The sequence below is a fragment of the Camelina sativa genome, chromosome 15 (assembly GCF_000633955.1).
Source record: "Camelina sativa cultivar DH55 chromosome 15, Cs, whole genome shotgun sequence".
NCBI classification, from domain to species: Eukaryota; Viridiplantae; Streptophyta; class Magnoliopsida; order Brassicales; family Brassicaceae; genus Camelina; species Camelina sativa.
Genome location: NC_025699.1, coordinates 15,687,438 through 15,708,375, shown reverse-complemented (window position 1 = coordinate 15,708,375; position 20,938 = coordinate 15,687,438). Strand labels below are relative to the sequence as shown.

At 35.7% G+C, this 20,938-nt stretch overlaps 2 protein-coding genes and 1 pseudogene across 2 annotated transcripts; 2 read left to right on the top strand and 1 right to left on the bottom strand.

Annotated features, from left to right (window-relative positions):
• On the top strand, nucleotides 1,243-4,341 carry LOC104746887. Its single transcript, XM_010468429.2, has 8 exons — nucleotides 1,243-1,615; nucleotides 1,705-1,859; nucleotides 1,954-2,047; nucleotides 2,137-2,405; nucleotides 2,520-2,613; nucleotides 2,805-3,511; nucleotides 3,744-3,842; nucleotides 3,975-4,341. The coding sequence occupies exons 1-8, from the start codon at nucleotides 1,288-1,290 to the stop codon at nucleotides 4,071-4,073; spliced, it is 1,845 nt and encodes a 614-aa protein (XP_010466731.1). The 5' UTR covers nucleotides 1,243-1,287; the 3' UTR covers nucleotides 4,074-4,341.
• Nucleotides 4,802-6,027, bottom strand: LOC104746886 (probable xyloglucan endotransglucosylase/hydrolase protein 16). Its single transcript, XM_010468428.1, has 3 exons — nucleotides 5,657-6,027; nucleotides 5,375-5,568; nucleotides 4,802-5,281 (listed from the first exon to the last, which is right to left on the bottom strand). The coding sequence occupies exons 1-3, from the start codon at nucleotides 5,927-5,929 to the stop codon at nucleotides 4,873-4,875; spliced, it is 876 nt and encodes a 291-aa protein (XP_010466730.1). The 5' UTR covers nucleotides 5,930-6,027; the 3' UTR covers nucleotides 4,802-4,872.
• On the top strand, nucleotides 16,494-20,510 carry LOC104748504 (annotated as a pseudogene).

Genomic DNA, 20,938 nt, shown 5'->3' with positions numbered 1-20,938 from the left:
CGAAAGAGAGGCGGCAGATCTACCAGAGAAAAGCCGGCCTAAACGATGCTAAGGTAGCCACCGCTGCCGGAGGAAAGCCGACCAAAACGATGCTAAAGAAGCCATCGTTGCCGGAGAAACAAAGCCGGACATCATCCCATAGAAAGCAGATGCATGCCGGAGCCAAGGGCCGCGCCAAACGGTGCTAAGGAGCCACCGATGCCGGAATTAAGCCAGCCAACGGTGCTATAAAAGCCACCGATGCTGTAGAAAAGCTAGCCGACGTTGCTATGGGAGCCAACAACGCTAGAAGAAAGCCGACCAACACCACTGAAAAAGCTATTCGTTGCCGGAGCCAAGGTAGATTATCGGAGAAGACTTACTCTCACTGAAAAATTTAGAGAGAGAAGAGAGAGAGTCCTCTCCCCAATTCATCTATAGAGATTTTATACAGTAGTATTTACATTGATTATATAAAATGATTAAAATGCGTTATCTGCTTTTTATATATATGTGTGGACGTGAGAAACTTGGTGATGATCACTGGATCAGAATTTGCATATGACAGTCTGTTCCTGTGTCTGCATGTCCTTTAAGGTTTTTTTTTTCCCTTTTCGGGGTGTCCCAAACTAGTTATTGTTTTGTCGAGACTAGAAGTATTTGCCTTATTGATTGACTATATGCGTTTCCACTTTACACGAAGCTGTTTTTGTGTAACAGAGATTAATTTAAACATACTATTACCGTAAGATTTTTTAATTAAGAATAGTTAGATTTACACGGCACTACCAATTCCACCAAATGCAACAATATTTAAAACAATATCCTTGCTACTTATATTTTCATTAAATAAATTAGGTTCCAACGATTAAAATGTAAATGTAATCTTTGATTACAACACAAATATATATATATATATATATATATATATATATTCTTGCATATGCATAAAGCTTATACGACAGATTAAATTAAAACCGGTTCATATAAAACAAAAGCGAACGATTGTTTCGATCCGGAATACAATTGAACCGACCCACTGAAACCATCCGGTTTGGTTTATAAATACAATAACAAAGCAACAATCACAACTGTTTTGGGCTATATTCATAATGGGCTATTGGGCCCATCTCAATAATATTCTGTAAGGCCTTTTATACTATTTCCCGCACAAAATCCACGCTTCCCGCCATCTAGTTTCCCGCCAAAACATCTACGACCTTTCGTTATATCCCCGCCAAATAAAATATTAGAAAAAAAACTCTTCTCTCTCTCTCTCTCTCTCTGTGGTCGACGAAGCTACAAGCTATGGCGGAACCAAACCAGATCCCGCGGAAGAGGATGCGATTCTCGTCTCCTTCAGCTACAGAGATCCTCGCTACTAAAAAATTACTGAACCACCAGCGACTCGCTTCTCTAACTGTGAACCGATCTCGCGTCCATCATCCATCACCGTCACTCACCGGAAAAATCGATCGAACGTATCCGCGAGTCACCATCAAGGATCTGCGTCTCAGACGAGTCTACTCCCCGAGTCTTATCTCCACCGACGACTGCGAATTAAACGGCAAAGGGTTAAACCGAAACAAGGAAGAACAATACCATATATGTCGTTGCAACTGTCCAGATTCGAACAGTAAGTTTCTTTGATCTTTTAGGCATATTTGATCACAATTACAAAAATTAGGAGAATAATTATGTTTTTGTTTTGTTTGTGGTGAAAAGATGGAATCAAAGCTCATGCTTGTGGATTAGGAAATGTAGAAGCAGAGGAGTTGATTCAAACGACGTCGGCTGGTTCTGAATTGGTAAATGAAGAGATTAATGTAGCAGCATCAGTGAAGAGAAGCGTTACTACTAATCTCGGGAGCAACATATCGGTATGTTGATTTTGTTGAGTTGTTACATTTTAAGCTACTATGTTTATGTTGGTTGCTTGATTTGATTCTTGTTTGATGTGTGTATTCGTACCAGGTTCTTCATCCATGTTCTATAGCTAAGATATTCAAGAACCCTAATTCTTTAAGCTATAAGAGATTGCTTCCATACTTGATGCAAGCTGTAGATGGTAAGTCTTTGGTTTTATTTATGCGCATCATAAGAGGAATTGAAATTGATATTAAAATTGATATGCTAATTTGGTGATTGTCTCTACAGATGGAACATCATCAAGCCGGTGCTCAAAACCTTTAAGCCAGAATCCTCCAGATATTAGTTTGTCCTGTAACAGAGAAGCTGGAGAAACTGGTGAAGATGTAGAGGAGCAAGTTAGTGAATTGATGACACCCAACTGTCAACTTCCTGAAACCGCCAAACCTGTTTCGCAGTCTGTTGACACGGTCTTTGATAAAGATTCAGCTGGAAGCTTAACTAGAAACACTAGTCCTTTGAAGAGGGTTATTGCATCCAGCCCCAACAAGAAAGCTGTAAGCTTTAGTTTATGGTCACTTCCATGTTGGCCATGGAGAATTTCAGCTTCTGTTTACGTTTTTTTTTTCCAGGTATCTGTCCAACATGAGATTCTTTTTGACATGAAACAGGCATGCTCTAGGCGCAAGTTATTCAAAACACCAGGTTCCGTTAATTACAGAAGAATGCTTCCATATCTCAGAGATGTTCAAGAAAATAATCCTTGTAAGCCTATTCCTAATCCAATACAACTCTTAGTAATTTATATCTAGGGTTAGTAGTAACAATGCATTGGTACAGTTAGTTGCTTAATGTATATTGGTGGCTAGTATCTGCCTGATTATTTTGTGTTGGAAGGAAAAGAAACTTGACAGATTGAGATACTGATGTTTCTTTGTCTTTGTTGACTTATCTAGGTGTGCCTGAAACAGTTGATCATCCAGATCAGCAAAAGAACACAGAGGAGAATACTCCATCATCGACATTAGTCTCTGAGAATGAAGGGGTACAGGAAATGGTGACATCTAATGCTGCTGGAGAATCAGATACAAGCTCTAACGAAAACGAAGAGTCAATTCCTTGTGAACATTTATCTGTATCTCCAGAACAGTCTGATACTGACAAGGAACAAGAAACCCAAGTTAAGCATGTCATCCCAGATACTGAAAAGAACTCAGAAACTCCTTTAGGCCCTGAGATACCAGTATCATCTCCTCTTGTTGGCTTAAGAAGTTCAAGTGAGGTTGCTTCATCTGCAATGCCCAAAACATCCGTCAACAATTTGGTGGGCGGAGAAAATATGAATGGTGCAGGGGAAACAGAAGCAAAAATCAGTGCAGAGCAACTAACAGCTGAGCTGCTTGACTCTTCTGCTGTATTGGCAACTCCTCCCTCCATTTCTCCTTCAAAAGGGATTCTGAGAAGAAGTATGAGAGGATGTAGAGGTTCATGCTCTTGTTTGAACTGCTCCTCTTTCCGTCTAAACGCTGAAAGAGCATTTGAGTTCTCAAGAAATCAGTTACAAGATACTGAAGTAATGGTGTTGGATCTAGTTGGAGAAATATCTCGTCTCAGGGACATGTTGGAGAAATCAGCAGATCAAAATGAGTCCTACAAAAGTCAGGTGAGTGCAGAACAAAACTTCATAACAGTTCCTTTTAGTGGTAGATTCACACCAATCAATCTCTTTGGTTTATCAGTTTTGTTGGTTCAAAATCTTCACTAAAGTAACTAAGATGAGAAGAAATATGTTTAACCACCCCATTACAGACTTGTTAAATGGTCAATGGATTAGTGCAAGTGTGCAACTTTATCTTGGAGGCTTTTACTGAATCTGAATATTGTTCTGTAAACAGGCTGGTGAAGCTTCAAAGAGAGCTGGTGAGGCTGCAGAGCTAGCAAAAAGCCGTCTCCACCAGATGAACGATGACCTTCAAGTTCACTGCAGAATACCCGTGAGTTATCCATAATCAATTGTCTCATTCTGCTTTTATGTTAAGAACACATGATTATCCATTATCCATAATCATAGTTAGTTGAAGCAGTTTAAAACACATGATTCTCACTGCTCATATTTTTGTCTCCAGAACGAACAACGAGCAAGAGTGAATTTTGCTCATTACATCCACGAGAAGACGATCGTTAAAGCATCCGAACCTAACAACTTGATCACTAGATCACCCTGAAGCAACTAGTGTGGATACTTTTTAAATGTCATTATCTGTCTCCAGAATATCCAATTTCATGTTTTTAATTTTGAAAAGTGAGAAAGGTACTACTACTAGCTGTCTTTTTCTAACCAGGATAGAAGCATCATAGATCAAATTTGCGGTTCTACATATAGTCCATGTGATCTTATTTATTATAAGGTTTCTTTTTTCATTTTTAAAAGTATAACCTCTTGTTCTATGTACATACTAAAAGACTATAAAAGTATACCTCCTGTGATCTCTTTGCAAGTTGCACATAACAACATAGATGTTATTTATTCTACATGTTTGCCTTTGATTAGAACTGTTAAAGCGGGTTAAGCCACCCCATCAAGTTACAACCCATTGGACTCTTGGCTGCGAGTTAACACCCCTAACATGTGATCGATCATTGTGGCTTTTGATTTGGATTGGTTTTTATTAGATGAAGTCATGTTTGTGTCCAACCCATTGGACGGACTCTCGCTCCCAAGTTGACACCTCTACACGTGATCTTTGTACCTTCTAATTTGGAATTTGGTTTATTAGGTGAAGTCATGTTTGTCAAGTGTTCATACTTAAATTATTTGTTTGTACTGGCGTCCGCAACTTCAAGAATCTACAGCTTCATCTTTTTAAAAATCTTTTTAGGACAGTATAGTGAGTCCCGTGACACATTTATTGACTCGTAGAATGAATATTGCATTGGAATAAGCAAAGGCCAGTGAAGTAATCAAATCAATTTTATTTTAAATAAAACAACAAAGAGAATTTTTCACTAAACAACAACAAAACATTAGACTCTAGACCTCCTACACTCTGGTGGGAATCCTTGAGAAAACCTTTTGACATCAGAACAATAATCATAAATCATGAAATACTTTTGAACCCATCTCAATCTTCTTCTCCCATAAGCATTAAGCTCATTCGCCACTTGAGACTCACCATTAGTAAACGTGCTTTTGAACTTAGGATCACAGTAAGATGACCCTGAAGAAACAGTACAAGCCGCAGCGTTGAATCCTCTGTAGTAAGCTGTGAAAGGAGCCTTAGACCAATCTGTCTTAACCAAACCACCTCTCGTTGCCCAGTCATCTGCATTCCATAAGCTCGAGTATATCTTCATTGGTTGCTTCTTGGGAAACGGAACACCAAGTTGCTCTGCGTTGTTGAATACTCTGATCGGAACGTTATCCACCATGAATCTGTAAAACAGAACACAAAAATGTTCAAGAGTCGATAAAAAGAAACATAAAAAAGTGTTGATCGTTAGATTGTTTTTGATTAATTCTCATTACATGATGTGTTGAGGTCTCCAGACAAGAGAGTAAGTGTGGAAGTTCTTGGTTGGGTCGAACCAGAGATAGAACTGTTGTTCTCTGTTTCCTTTGCCTTGTGCAAAGACATTAGTGTGAAGAACGTAAGGCTTTCCTGTTTCGTTACCAAGAAACTCAAAATCTATTTCGTCGTGTGTTGGTCCTTCTGAAGACAACTGCAAACACATCTTTTATATTAGTCTTGTGTTACCAAAAAAGAACAAAAACAAAAGTGAGGTGTGTTTCTTAAAGAAGAAGGCTTACGTAGTAGGCGGTGACGGTTCCGGCGGAGTTACCGGCGACGAGTTTAAGCTGCATGTCGATTCTTCCGAATAAATACTCTTTCTTGGATTTAAAACCCGAACCGGACACCCGGTCTAGTGACAGTGACAACATCTTCCCTCCACTAAAGATTTTGCCTCTGTGTTCACCCCAAGTTAAGTCGAACTCTTCGTTGAAGTTACCGGAGTAAACTGTCCCAACCATTGTTAGAACCAGAATGGTGAGTAACAAGGTAGGGTTCAAGATTTGACCCATTGGGGGAAAGATTGTAGAAATGAAAGTGTAAGGGTTTATTTCGTTTGTTCGAGGAGAGTGTTGAAATGTGATGTGAGATGAGTTTTCAAAGAGGATAGGGTGTATATATATAGTAATATAGGTGAAGCAGCAGCAGCAGCAGCCTTGGGAAACCAACTACAGTTGTCTAAATTCAGAAATTATTTTTATTTGAATTGTTTGGAAAAGCATAATCTCAACACTTAGCATCCTTAAACCACAAATTAAAAAAACACGTTAATGAATACTTTTCCCTTTTATAATCCCATGCAGATTTGAAACTCTTGTCTAAGATTCAAGATGAACATTAATGATGTATGTTGTAAACCTTTAGAAGTTTAGAAGTAGTTTTGTTCTTATTATTTCTACATTTACTATTAGTGAATTATTAAGAGACATGTTGTAACTTTGTCTTCTGTTTTTTTTTTTTTTGCCTCGTAATAAAGAGATTATTTAGTACATTCATATACGTTTTATGTAAATCAGTAAACGAGAATAAGATATTCAAATTTTAAAATCGAGAATCAAATGAAAGCTGTCGAAAAGAAAGAAACAAAAAAGAAAGAGAGGAGTGCGGGACAGAGGAGAGTGATCTATCAGTAAGAGAATAGCTGTTGCCAGCTCTCTTTCCTTCTCCCATCAAACCTGGAGCATGCCTTTATCTTTCTTCACATTTGAATAAAGTTCCACTATTTCTTAATATAATTTCAAAATATTAAATTTATCATAGAATATTTTTTAAAAATATTTAATTTACTGATGAATTTTGCTTTATCATTCGTGTGATGAGATGACTATACTATACATTATACATCTATTGCCTAAAAAACCTACCGAAGTGTAGTTAGAGTTAATTCAACCTTTACATCGAAATTGTATTGATTTATTGTGTTGGGTATACTATTTGTATCATAATATTTCTGTGTAAATACCTTTTTATATCATTATTATTAATCAGTTCTGTTTGAATTCTGAGCAACCATAAGAGGGATAGAATGGAAAATTTTTGTACAAATCCTCCAAACCAAATTCACAAGATTCGTAGTGAAGTTGGTTTAATTTCACAATACTCATTTTTAATTATGCAACTTTAAAGGTTCACTTCACAATTTTTGGATTTTAAGCAATCATAAGTGAGGGTAAATCTAAAAAAATAACGTTGCACAAATCCTCAAACTCAAATTTTGGGGAGAGATCTATGAAAAGAAATTAAACACATTTCAAGTAACTCAATAACCACTTTTCTACAATGCATTTAGGAGAGCTACAAAAACCTAATAATTACCGGATCAAGAACATAAATTCCTCAAAACGTATTGAATTTTATCCTGCCAATAAATATAGACTTTCTTTTATCAAATAAATAATTTTTGCAAATACTTCTTGATCATTCTTCAATTGTGCAAATTTTTTTTTCTGATCATCCATCCCATATATCCTTCTTCCCTCCTCTTTGCTTTTTCTGCAACTCTTATTGGGAATTTTTTTTTTTTTGGAAGACCTGATTGGCTTTCCTCTCGTGAAATCTGTGTCGTAATTATGTGGTAGACGAACATTTTTTTTTTTGTCAACCAAAACACTAATTAGAAAATAACTCCAAAATCGGTAGACGGAAATTATACATTGGGAGTATCATGTAATAATTGAAATTTTAATACTACTTCATTGATATTTGCATTTTTGGTCGTAAATGTTTGAAAATTTTCGGAATAGACTAAAGACCTGCAAAGAAAATGAAAATAATGATCAAATTGTCAGGGAAACACAAAAAATAATAAAACTATCTTACCCTTAGAGTAAGTTTGGAAAGACCATAGCTTCAAAGTCACCACATGACTCAGTTCGTGAATAAGCCGGGTAAGGTCATAAGAGAAAGCGACTTGGTTTACTCTCAAAGACAGAGAGAGAGCTGTGCTATAATTACCGAATAAAATTGACAACACCATTAGAGCATAATTATTGGCAGAATGTTATAAGGGCATCTTTATAGGGGAACTATTTTAGGTGTTCTTAGAGTAAAAATATTATGAAAATAATGTAAGATCAGTAGTTAAGATCTTTTATTAAAAAGTTATTTATTGGGAGAACATGTTTAAGATCATAAGATTTAATAATATAATATTATTAAACATATTACAATTATAAAAACTTATAAAATAACATTTAAATTGCAAACTTATAAAACTTTTACTAAAATTCAAAATACAATACCAAATTTTTATGAAACAACAAAAACATTAAAGATAAAAAAAAACATATTACTTAATTAAAGCACACAAACATTTTATTTAATTAATATATAGTTTAATGTCCAAATTTATTCCATATATTCTCAATAAGATCCTCTTTTAATTTGTGAAAAATTGTTTGCAAAAAATTGTATCCATTCACAGCTTGCCACGTCAGCTTAGAACTGAGCCAAGATCAGTTCTACATCAAGAACTAAAAAAAGTGTTCTAAACCACTATTCATTATTTTTTTTATTTTTTTTGGGCTAAGAACACCCCTCATGTTCTCCCTATAAAGATGGCCTAAAGGGGGTTCTCAAATTTTTTATGAATTTTAATTATGTATTGTTAAATTTTTTATGAATTAATTGTGTATTGCTTGGAATATAAGAACCCATGATCTCTTAGATAAAATTTTCTCTTCTTATTTTGGGTATTTTATTTTTAAAAGTATTGTTTTTAAAAATTTAAAAATTTTAAATAGAATAGAAGTGGTATAAATGTGTAAACATTTAAGATGTTATAAAATTAGAAAATATTACATTTTAATTAATTTTCAAACATACAAAACATAATAAAAACATTAATACATATTACAACAGAAGTGCAATTTATAAATGGAAAGAATGATTAATTTTAATACTGATTTGCTCCAAATTTTGCCCAAATATTCTCAACTAAATCATCTTGCAAGCATTTATTTTTTTTCTCGATCACGAACATCCTTTCGATTCTTGAGCATAGTAGCGACACATGAAGGCCTGGGTGTTGGAAGCGTGTAGTCAACTTCTGAAGCTCTACTTGACTCCATTTGTGTGAATTCAGTTTCATCAAACAGAGTGTACCCATCTTGTTCGTCATTTACTATCATATTGTGCAGTATGATACACGCTCTCATTATTTTCCCAATTTTTACCTTTTTCCAAATAAGAGCCGGTTTTTTGACTATGGCAAATCGAGCCTGGAAAACCCCAAAAGCACGCTCTACATCTTTACGCACAGCTTCTTGTTGTCTTGCAAATAAAGAGGCTTTTGGAGTTTGTGGCAGTAGAATAGATTGGATAAAAGTAGACCATTTTGGATAAATACCATCCGTCAGATAGTAAGCCAATTTATATTCATGTCCGTTGACACTGTATTTTTAGGAGCTCGACCATGCAAAATATCATCAAAGACTGGAGATCGGTCAAGAATATTGATATCGTTTATTGTACCTGGTAGTCCAAAGAAAGCATGCCAGATCCAGAGATCATAAGAAGCCATCGCCTCTAAAACGATTGTGGGCTTTCCAGATCCGCGGGTGTATTGACCTTTTCATGCGGTGGGACAATTCTTCCACTCCTAATGCATACAATCGATGCTTCCTATCATGCCGAGAAATCCGTGAAACTCGCCAATGTCGAGTAGTCGTTGAAGATCTGCTAGTATAGGTCTTCTCAAGTACTCATCTCCAAATAAATTTACGACTGAATCTGTAAAATTGTCCAAGCATGATAGCGCCACGGTTTCAGAAAGTCGGAGGTACTCATCAAACGCATCAGCTGCAGAACCATATGCCATCATACGAATTGCTGCTGTACACTTTTGCAATGTAGACAGACCCAACCTTCCGGTAGCATCTCTTTTTTGTTATAAATAGAGAACTTCATTTGCGAGCTTATCCACAATACGAATGAATAATGGCCTGTTCATTCTAAAACGGCAACGGAAAATGTTGGGAGGGTAAGTAGCATCCTCACTGAAATAATCATTTCACAAGTGGTCATGACCGACTTCTCGATTTCTTTCAATGTGTATTCACTTTTTCTTGGTTTAGGTGGTGGTTGACTTTGGATTGGTGGAGTAAGAAGATTTTTCCATACATGATTGGTGATTTGATCGCATGTTTGATTAAAACATTCATCAAGTATGTCATCAACATCATTTTGGGAAGAAGAAGCCATTGTGGAAAAAAAGAAACTAAAGAGGAGGAGTTTTTTTGTTGGTGTTAAGAATAATAGAAAACTGCTTGTGATATGTTTTGTTTGCTAGGTTTGATCATTTTATAGAAAATTGTTCTGGTAGCTAGAGTTTTTGAAATTTGTGGTACACAAACATTGTAAAAATATGTGGTAGAGGTTAAAAATTACAAAAGTACTTGTACAAACATGTGGTAAAAGCAAAAAAAAAAACAAAAGAATTGTCCGATTACATGTGGTAGAAGCACAAAAATATAAAAGAGGTTGTAAAAACATGTGCTCATATTGCAAACATGTGGTCACGGACATGAGATAGCGTTATGTGGTCACAGACTGATGAGAGGTTGGCTTGCCAGAGCATGAGAGAGCTTCTTTCTCGACCTGTTATCAGAAAAAGACACAACTGCACCGTATTAATAAAACACATACTTACACATACTTAAACACAAAACAGACTTAAACATACTTAAACAAATCATACTTAAACATACTTAAACAAAAGAAAACACAAAATAGTCTTACACATACTTAAACAAAACATACTTACACATACTTGTCCGATTACAAAAAACAAAACAAAACACAAGAACCATTCGATTACACATAAAACAAAACATACTTACACATACTTGTCTGATTACAAAAAACAAAACAAAACACAAGAACCATTTGATTACACATACTTAAACAGACTTACACATATTTGTCTGATTACAAAAAACAAAACAAAACATAAGAACCATTCGATTACACATACTTAAACAGACTTACACATACTTGTCCAATTACAAAAAACACAAGAACCATCCAAATATTAAACAACTGAATACTTAAAACACTAAAAACACAAACATAGTTAAAAAAACACTACATTCTTTAACATTCAAGCTTAAGACATCATGTCATCAATTAGCTCCTTCTTAAGAGCTTTTTCAGATTCAGTTAGTGAATCTTTTTTAGCAATCAGATTTTCAAGCATCACATGCTTGATATGCTCATTCTTCAATGCAAACTCCTTCTCTTTCAATGCAAAGTCCTTCTCCTTCATCTCATACATCCTCGACACACGCTCCAACTGACACTCCAATTAAGCTTTACCATCTCCCTCCACATTCGGTTCGGCCTTGGAGCTTTTTTTTTACTTCCCCTTCGCAGCCTTAACACCAGGAGGCCGGGGCAATGGTTCATCGACATCAGTCGCAGCCTCAACACTCACTCTTCCCCTTTTCACACCATTACTTTTAATAGATGTGGAGGCACACCATTTTTGATCGTATCTTAAGTCTCGCCATGCATGCTCCAAGTTAAACTTCTGTCCATGGTCATTGAAGTATATCTCATGTGCTAACTTCATCACATCATCTTCATTTTGTCCACTACACTTCTCCCTTGTTGCAGCCTCGTAACATCCAACGAACTTGCACACCAAGTCGTTGATCCTCCCCCACCTCTGCTTACAGTGACTCGCCTCTCTCTTTGGCCGACCAACAGCATTCGGACAGGATGCAAAGTATTTCGCAATCCTCCCCCAAAAGGATGCAAGTCTTTGCTGGTTGGAAGCAATCAGATCCTTGCCAGTGTTGAGCCAAGCGCTGACCAACATGATATCATCTGTTGGTAACCATGCTTACCTTGACTTGCGGTTTTCTTGTGGGGATGTAGGTGAAGATGGAGCTTCAGAATATTGACTTAGAGAAGGAGAGTAATCGAGGTTTTGGGTATCAAGTTGAGTTTGTAACAGATTCAAATAGCCAGAGGTGGGACGATATGGATTCATGTAATTGTTTGGATCCATATCCTACTTTGTTTGTTTGTGTTTAAGGAGAATGAAGAGATTGGTAAAGCGTTTAGTTGGTTGAGTTTTGTTTTTTTACTATGAAGGGGAAATTTTTTAATTTATAAGGTTTATGTTTTATTTACTTTTACAACTAGTTGGTTCAAATTATGAAATTAAGTCTTTACCTAAACTACAAAAACCACACATTAAACATCTCACAACCAACTAACACAAAACTTCAATGTACAATATCAATGATTGACTAGACTAATAGCTACACTAACAAGTACAACATCAATGACTGACTAGACTAATAGCTACACTAACAAGTACTAAACACATTTATCACTGCCAACTAACACAAGCTTTAACCTCAAAACAAAAGAGAGACATATATCACAATTTCGCAAATTACTATGAATATCAAACAAACACAAGGAGTGGATACAAGAACTATACTTCGTTTTTTTACAATCATGTCTAAACAACACAACCTAAATCGAACAAGAACTATACTTTGTTTTTTTACAATCATGTCTAAACAACACAAAACATCACTTATCAATCGGTACACAAACACAAACAACAACAAGTACTAAACACAAACACAAACAATGACTAACTAGACTAAACACAAACACAAACAACAAGTACTAAACACAAACACAAACAACAACAAGTAACTCAACTCATACTTTAACTCACATCAAATAAATAAATAAAGAATAGACTGATAATTACTTTCTTTCATGTCCGAATAGGTAGCACACTCTATACTTCTCAATCCATCAATCCACTTTTGCCCGTTTAACCTCAAAAACAAAAGAGAGACATATATCACAATTACGCAAATTACAATGAATATCACAAGGAGTAGATACTAATACAACCTAAATCGAACAAGAACAATATACTTCGTTTTTTTACAATCATGTCTAAACCACACACAAGATCACTTATCAATCGGTATACAAACACACCAAGATCCCAATTTCTCGAACAAACATCAAAAACCCTAATTTGCGATCCAAAATCAAATAAACCTAACAGATTACCTAATCATACTATTGTACTGAGAAACTTACCCTCTCAATCGAATTGATCCACTCTCTTCCGATTGAATCGCCTTCTTCTCCTTCAATTCGCCTCCGATACCATCTCCATGACGATTCAAATCTCCTGCCCTACAGTCGCCTCCGATAAGATCACGCCGATTCAAATCGCCTCCGACCCAACATTCCATTGATTCTTTAACCTCCGATTCATGCAGAACTTCCTAAGTCGGATCGAGAATTTTATCGCGACACAAAGAGAGAAAGAGAGAGAAAGAAAGAGAGAAAGAGAGAAAGAGAGAAAGAAAAAAATTTCTCCGTCAAATTTTATTTTTCCCTTTTCTATTTTACTCTCGTCCAACCAAACAAAGACACGTAGTGCCTTTTACATCCGAAGATAGTCTATTATATAAAAAGATCTCTTATGTTTTTTCTTTTTTTCTCATTTATTTTTTCTCTACAAAACACTAAAAACTCCACTAACAACCCCATAAAATACTACCGATAAAGAAGGTCTTAGTCACGGTAGTACAACAGTTTAAGCTTGGGAGTATTGAAACTTATCTGTGTAGGATCATGCTCCACAAGTGACAAGTGTATCACGGTTGACTATCCAAAATATTTTAATCTCATCGTGGGAGATTTCCCGTTCCAATTAATTCTATATATCTCGTTTGAGATAATATAATTCCAAAATTATAGCATAAGGCACGCCACACAAATTGATATGAATAGTGTACGTTTTAAATAGTGCTAAAAGTAGGCATGTCAATTAGGGCTAAAGCCCGTGGGCTGGCCCGATCCGGTCCTGAAAAATAGCGGGCTCGAGCTTAAGTATATATGTCCAGAAAAAATCGGGCCTTTCGGGCTCAGCCCGTTTGGGTTATAGGGTTTTTCGGGCTTAGCCCGACCGGGCTCGGGCCAGCCCGAAAAGCCCTTTAACAAAAATATTTATACTTTTTTGTTAACATTTTTGTTTGATTGCAATATTTGATTAATAATTTATTGTAATTAAAGTTTTAAACTCTAATCCTAGTTTTTATATGTACTTAATAACCATATTTAATACTTTAAAAATATTTATCTATAATATTTTATATGAATTATATATTAGTTTATTTGGTTAAAGTATCGAAATTTTGTTTAGTCTTAAACTTTTTATATTAAATTAAGTTGGTTGTAATGAATATAGATGAGTTATAAAATTTTTGATTGCTTTTTTTTTTATAGTGCACCTTGAAACACTGTTTTTTAAGGCTTATAAGTTTGAATTTTTGATCAGTAAGATAAGCCCGAAAAGCCCGAAAAGCCCTGTAGCCCTATTAGGGCTGGGCTCGGACTTTGAAATATAGGCTCGGAAATATTTCGGGCCGGACCGAGCCGGGCTCAAACATATGTGGACTTTACGGGTTTCGGGCCGGGCCGGACCGGGCCAGCCCGATTGACACCCCTAGCTAAAAGATTCCAATGCTATACGCAATTCTTCCAAACACGAGACTCTAAAGCCTAATCCATAAATATAGAGATTTTGAATCGAATCTGGCATATGAAAATTTTCCTTTGATATTTGCTATGAAACGTGACCGAGTATTAATAGGTTTTTAAAGAAACTTGTATAGCAAGCTATTAGATCTACTCATTTATCTACCCTAGCTAGCTTTAATTATTTGACACGAGGAGGTTTTGAATTACTCGTGCGATGGACACTAACGTAATCATCTAATAACATTAAAATAAAACAACATCACCAAAGTAATTTGTACTCCTATTTTATACATCTTCAGATTTAGTTCCACTTCGTTGGCGTCTTTAAAATAATTATATCAATAGATCAAATCTCAACAAAGAATATACAGTATATATAAAAGAACAATTTGGATCAAGCCATGATTAAGGTCTAATTACCTATACTATGTGGGTGGATGACAGTGCTTAATCATTCTTAATCTGTCGAATTTATAAATTTACATAAGACATGATGCTGTTATGCTAATCCATGTAAAGAAGATTACAAAACCCCTTCACTTTAAGGGGATATAAGTCATTATACTATTAGCTAATTATTCGTCTTTAAATATAATCAACTACAGGTGGGCACCTTAAGGCTTTAGAGCTGATCACAATAATGTAGTACGTATTAAATCTGTAACCAGATTTATTATTATTACTTCTCATGTCATTCATTACTCACTACTATTAATTAGCATTTGTTCTTCTTTTTTTCTTTTTGTGTGCACATGATGAAAAAATGAAAACACAGATAAATTTTGTCAGAAAGTTAATATACCACTCATACTAGCTATTCCTCCACACTAAAATACTTTTTTATCTGTGCACATGATGAAAAATAAAATCCAGTGATAAACTTGTCAGACATTTTATATAACACTATATAAAATCTCATCGTTATGTAAAATCTGAATCTGTCGTTTATCATCTGTGTAGAGAAGAGAGGTGTAAGTGTAACTAGAGAGTGTATTACAGTGGAGTATGGACTAAGTAAAATGAAAAGAATTTTTGATGTATATATTAATCGATTTAGAAACTTAATTAAAAGTTAAACTGATATACACAATATCTGACATGAAGCAATACATAAACACGTGAATTTGAAAACATGCGCTTGCAGTTGCAGATTACATCCGACATTAGTCAATATAAATCTTGGGGTGTTTTTGTTACTAATTAATTAGTGTACACATTTCAAAGTTCTATGTAGATCTTATCTGCTCTAGTGCGATCTAGCGATGGAGAGAATATACAAGAAAGAAGACAATTTTTAATTGCAAAAACGAAAAAAAGAAAAGAAAAATCATAAGAAGACTAGAATATTTTTGCATTTGCCTAATAATTTATATTACTTCCATTAAAATATTAGTGAGGTGATAGGTTAATCCTAGAGTAGATTTGTGAAGAAACTTCTCTATATTACATATCAACACTATATCCATTTTTAGCACAAAACTATACTTAGATGATGTGGTAATACATTGAATGTAATAAATGTAATAAGTTATATGTAATCCAGATGCTAATAATGTGTATAAGACCATCTCCAACCAACCATGGTTCCAAATTTGGAAGTTTTATTTATTTTTATAATTTAGAAAAAAAAAATAAAACCAAAGTTTTGATTCCAAAGCCTTAGAATTGGTTCCAAAACCTCTATACATATTTAAAACCAACTCTATTTTTTTTTTTTTGAGCATTTTGATTTAATTCTAACAAGTTTGAGTTTAGAAAAGTTGATTTAGAATCACCATGAGATGGTCTATAAACTTATTATATTTAAATAAAATATAGGGAAATTACCTAGAATATTACATAAAAGTAGGTTTATTACTAGACTAACACGTTGAGATTTTCGACTTAGTAGAATAACACATAAAAGTTTGATTATTACTTCTAAACTAGGATTGTGTGTTTTATTACGGTTTATGCCATTTATAATTAAATTTGGTTGAAAAAAAATTTGAGATTTTATGCTTTTGATCTTGAGATCTTGGATATGCTCTTACATTTAAATTGTCTTTGATTTTAAAGAGAAAAAAACACAAAAAAAACTTGAATGATCGATTCGTGTTTTTTTGGATTCTCTTAAATTTGGGTGGACAAAAAACATCATATTGATTCCTTCTGATTTGATTCACTCTCTCTCTCAAGAACAAAGTTTTAGATCTAGTTTTTATTTTGTCTGAGTTATCGGAGAAGATATTATCGGTGAGTTCGAGAATCGGTGAGTTCACTGGAGAAGAAATTATCGGTGAGTTCGATAATCGTAACTAGCGGTAGATTGAAAAGCCCCGCTGGTACAGTTCCGTTGAGAAGATTCTTGACGATTCTGATTTTGTTTAAGGACTTGCATTTACCAAGCTCTTCTGGGATTGGACCGAAGAAGAAGTTGTTAAAGAGTATCAACATCTCTAGCTTCTCGCCTCTGCATAAATCCATGGGGATAAGTCCGGTGAGGTGGTTGTAAGAGACATCAAGCTTTTTCAGATTCCCGTTCCGGCCAAGATTCGTCTCTGTTCTTGAACTGTTCAATAGGGATTTGTAAGTTTTAATCGGTCTCACATCTAACAGCGTCGTTGGATTGTGTTTTCTGTGATTGATTTAGAGATAAAAGCAGTTCTTTTAGCTCTTTGCTTTAGATATGTTTCCTGATATATGTGAGCTTCATATTTCTTGTAGGTTTATATGAAGAGCGCCCTTCTCCCACACTCTCCACCTGCCTGTCTCAAGTAATTATTCTCTACATTTCTCAGTTTTCAAGATCAAAGTTTCTTATACTAGTCAAGAGTTCTTTGTGTTGTAATTAATGGTTTGGAGTATATAAACTTCCAAGTCAAGATCTGCTTCAGAAAAACAAACAATGGATTCTATGAATGTGCTTGAACTTAGTTATAAGCATGGATTATTGTGTATGGTGTTGTCACATTGATTATTCATTGACCAATATGAACTTTGGATTTAGCCATAAATTATCTTTGTTAAAAGCTTAGAGAAAGGTGCTTCTTAAAAGGTTATGACATATGCTGTAAATGTGACTTGGTCTTCCTTTTCTTTTGTTGCAGATGGAAAGCTCGTTCACATGCAATTTACAGCGTACTCAAAAATCTTGAGGCTGATTTCCTTTGTCTGCAGGTTTGTTCTTGTAAATCTTCTTCTTCTTTATTTTTTTGTTTGGTTAGAATTGAGGTATCCTTTTCTAATGAGACAGAACTCCTCCTTCTCTCTTATTCAATCCACTAGAAAATTTTAGATGTTCATAAATGTTAGTGTTGTTTGTTCATAGTGCCTATGAATTGTGTGTATCAAATGGTGTCTCCACTTGTTTAGTTATATTGTTACAACTTTTGCAGGAAGTAGATGAGTACGATAGCTTTTACAGAAAAACATGGAGTCTCTGGGCTATTCTGGGATTTGTATTCAGAGAACAGGACAGAGGAAGCGTGATGGTTGTGCAATCTTCTACAAGCCAAACTGGTATGATTAAAACATTAGGCGTGATAAGACTTTTAAACTTGATGCAGAAACATTAATCTGATTGAAACAACACACTCTTCTTTTGATTTAGTGCAGAGTTGATCACCAAGGAACGGATCGAATATAATGATCTTGTGGACTCAATAAAGGCAGATAGTGTTACCTGCAGCAAACAGAAGATTGAGACATCCAACGAAAGAAAAGGTGATGACAAAGCGAAAGGTAAAATTGTCCTTTTGTGCTGTTTCTTTTATATCTCAACATCATTACCAACTTTTATCTATTGTTCTCTTCACATGTTTCCACAAATCTGCCCCAAACAAAAGATTCTCGAAAAGACAGTCGTGACCTTAATGATCCACTAGTGAGACTAAAACGCGATTGTGTTGGAATAATGGCTGCTTTCAGAATCAATAAGCCATTTGAGCACATTGTTATTGTGGCAAACACACATCTTTACTGGTACAAAAACTTGTCACAACATTAAAGATGATCTTTTTTTTACACTCATGTTTCAACTTTCATCTCATGTTTTACTTCTTTCTAGGGACCCGGAATTGGCTGATGTGAAGCTTGCTCAAGCCAAGTATCTACTATCACGACTAGCTGAGTTCAGAACGATAATATCAGATGAATTTGAGAGCACACCTTCGTTGCTTACATTTCTACTTTTTTTTTTTTGTTCCTTCGATTTGGCGTATTGATTTTATCTGTTCATGGTCGTTAAGAGTTTCTCCTGTAAACAATGGTGAAAGAGGAGATGATACAGATCAATTGAAGCCTGTATTCGTTGGAGAGTTTCCTCAATTGTTGCGAGATGAACAAAGTTATCCTGGTTAGTATTTCTTTGCCTTTCTTTAAGATAGAAGTAGGAACAGTTTCTTTGAGGAATGTTACTTAGTTTGTGGTTTTCAATCTTCTCCAGGTGATGCTTGTGTCTCCGGTGGTATGGATACAGAAACTTGTCTTTCTTGGTTTATCACTGGAAGTAAACTTTTTGTATGGAGTCATTTGACGACCTTACCGTCGAGAAAATGCGTTGTTCTTGAACTTCCTTCTTGTGTTTTGACTACTGAAGAGTCTGGTAGTGGTTTACAAGATGGTAAAAGCTGGTTGGTTAGTGTTGTTCCTTGGGATACCTCTGCTGGTGCAGCTAGTAGGGCTGCTCGATCTCGTAGTCCTGTTGGTATTGTTTTGTGTAACAGGAAATCTCGAGCTGTTGTGTATTGGTCTGACATCTTTTCTGGTCAGGAAGCTGCCCCTGTTACTAGTATTGGATCTTCGGATGAACATGTTGTTTATCGATCACCTACAGGCAGAATTAGCTCATCATTCATAAAGCGACAAAGCAATGGGGTTAGAAGCGGCAGAGCAGAATATAGCGATCTCAATTCTTTGATTACTACTGCAGTAGCTGCAGCCGAACGCCTTTGTATTGCTGTTGCTTGCAGTTCTAATGGTGAGCTATGGCAATATACTTGTAGTCCTACAGGTGTTAAAAGTAATCAAGAAGAGTTGAACATTAGCTCTTCCTCCGTAAGTGAGGGGTATCCAAGGTCCTTGATCTGGCGTTTTTCACAAGGATTGGCAAGAGAGTCTTGTTGGCAGTTTTTCATGTTGACAGATTGTGACATACATTGTTTTACTATTGAACCTTATCCTGATCTGACTGTTTCAAAAGTCTGGCAACATGAGATTGTTGGCACTGATGGTGATTCAGGTATCAAGAAAGATATAGCTAGTCAAAAGCAAATTTGGCCTCTAGATCTGCAGGTAGATGATCAGGGTAAAGTGATGTAAAAGCAATCATCTTTACGATATATTATTGATCTCCTAAGGCTGATCTCGTTCATTCCCTGAGCTTTACTATTTTTTTTAGTTGCATTTGATTACTGAACTCCGATTGTTTTCATGGTTGCTTTCAGGATACACAAAGGAAAGAAGTAGTATTGTGGTGATTGGGCTTAGTATTCACACAGCTCCTGTTGAGATGCGTGAGAAGCTTGCTATTCCTGAAGCTGAATGGCCACGAGCTATCGCTGAGTTGTGCAGTTTGAATCATATCGAAGAAGCTGCTGTTCTCAGTCGCTGCAACCGAATGGAGATTTATGTCTTGGCTCTCTCTCAACATCGTGGTGTCAAAGAAGTTACTGAGTGGATGTCTAAGGTCTTTCCCTTTTATTACCATGCTTTAATCTCACCCGGTCATTAAGATTGCACTTTTCAGTACCTGTGACAACAACTCCCATCTGATGATTTCTCTTACAAATGTTCTCATCGCTATATTACAATCTCAATGGCAAAATGCTGACGTTTGTTATGTTTTTTGCTAGACAAGTTGAATCCCAGTTTCGGAGATCTGTCAGCACCGTTTTCTCTTGTACAACAAGGACGTCACACAACATATATTCAAAGTCTCAGCTGGTTTGGACTCCCTTGTCCTAGGAGAAGGTCAATACTTGCACAGGTTAAACAAGTTATTAAAGTAGGTCAAGGAGTCAATGGATTTGGGAGGAACATTAGTGGGCTATTTAAACACGCTATCACGGTTGGGAAGCGTGTGAGAACAGAGACAAATATCGCCGCTGGAGCTGTTTCCGTTAGCTCTGCTGCAGTCGAACTTGCTCTCATGAAGTTTCCAGATTTTTCACATGCATCATCTGCTAGGATGTTAGTAATTGGTGCTGGAAAGATGGGGAAGCTTGTAATCAAGCACTAGGTTGCTAAAGGTTGCACCAAAATGGTGGTTGTGAACCGAGGCGAAGAGAAAGTTGCAGCTATCCGCGATGAGTTGCCGTCTGGTGTTGAGATTATTTATAAACCCATCATTCTCTTCCTTCAATCCATCATTCTTGAAAATAAATTAAATTTACGTTGTGGGCAATGGTAAAATCATGGTAAACACAAGAAACGATACTACACATCTCAACTGATAAAAACTCAAAAGTGTCGTTATTTAGGAGGACAAAAGGCACAAACTTGTGAAGAAA

What these genes read in the sequence shown, in the direction of transcription:
- LOC104746887 (XM_010468429.2), top strand. Translation starts at nt 1,288, where the DNA reads ATGGCGGAACCAAACCAGATCCCGCGGAAGAGGATGCGATTCTCGTCT. An exon ending in CAACTGTCCAGATTCGAACA is followed by an intron (nt 1,616 to 1,704) that starts GTAAGTTTCTTT and finishes TGTGGTGAAAAG; the next exon opens with ATGGAATCAAAGCTCATGCT. An exon ending in CTTGATGCAAGCTGTAGATG is followed by an intron (nt 2,048 to 2,136) that starts GTAAGTCTTTGG and finishes TTGTCTCTACAG; the next exon opens with ATGGAACATCATCAAGCCGG.
- LOC104746886 (XM_010468428.1), bottom strand. Translation starts at nt 5,929, where the DNA reads ATGGGTCAAATCTTGAACCCTACCTTGTTACTCACCATTCTGGTTCTA. An exon ending in GAACCGTCACCGCCTACTAC is followed by an intron (nt 5,569 to 5,656) that starts GTAAGCCTTCTT and finishes ATGTGTTTGCAG; the next exon opens with TTGTCTTCAGAAGGACCAAC. An exon ending in TGGAGACCTCAACACATCAT is followed by an intron (nt 5,282 to 5,374) that starts GTAATGAGAATT and finishes TCTGTTTTACAG; the next exon opens with ATTCATGGTGGATAACGTTC.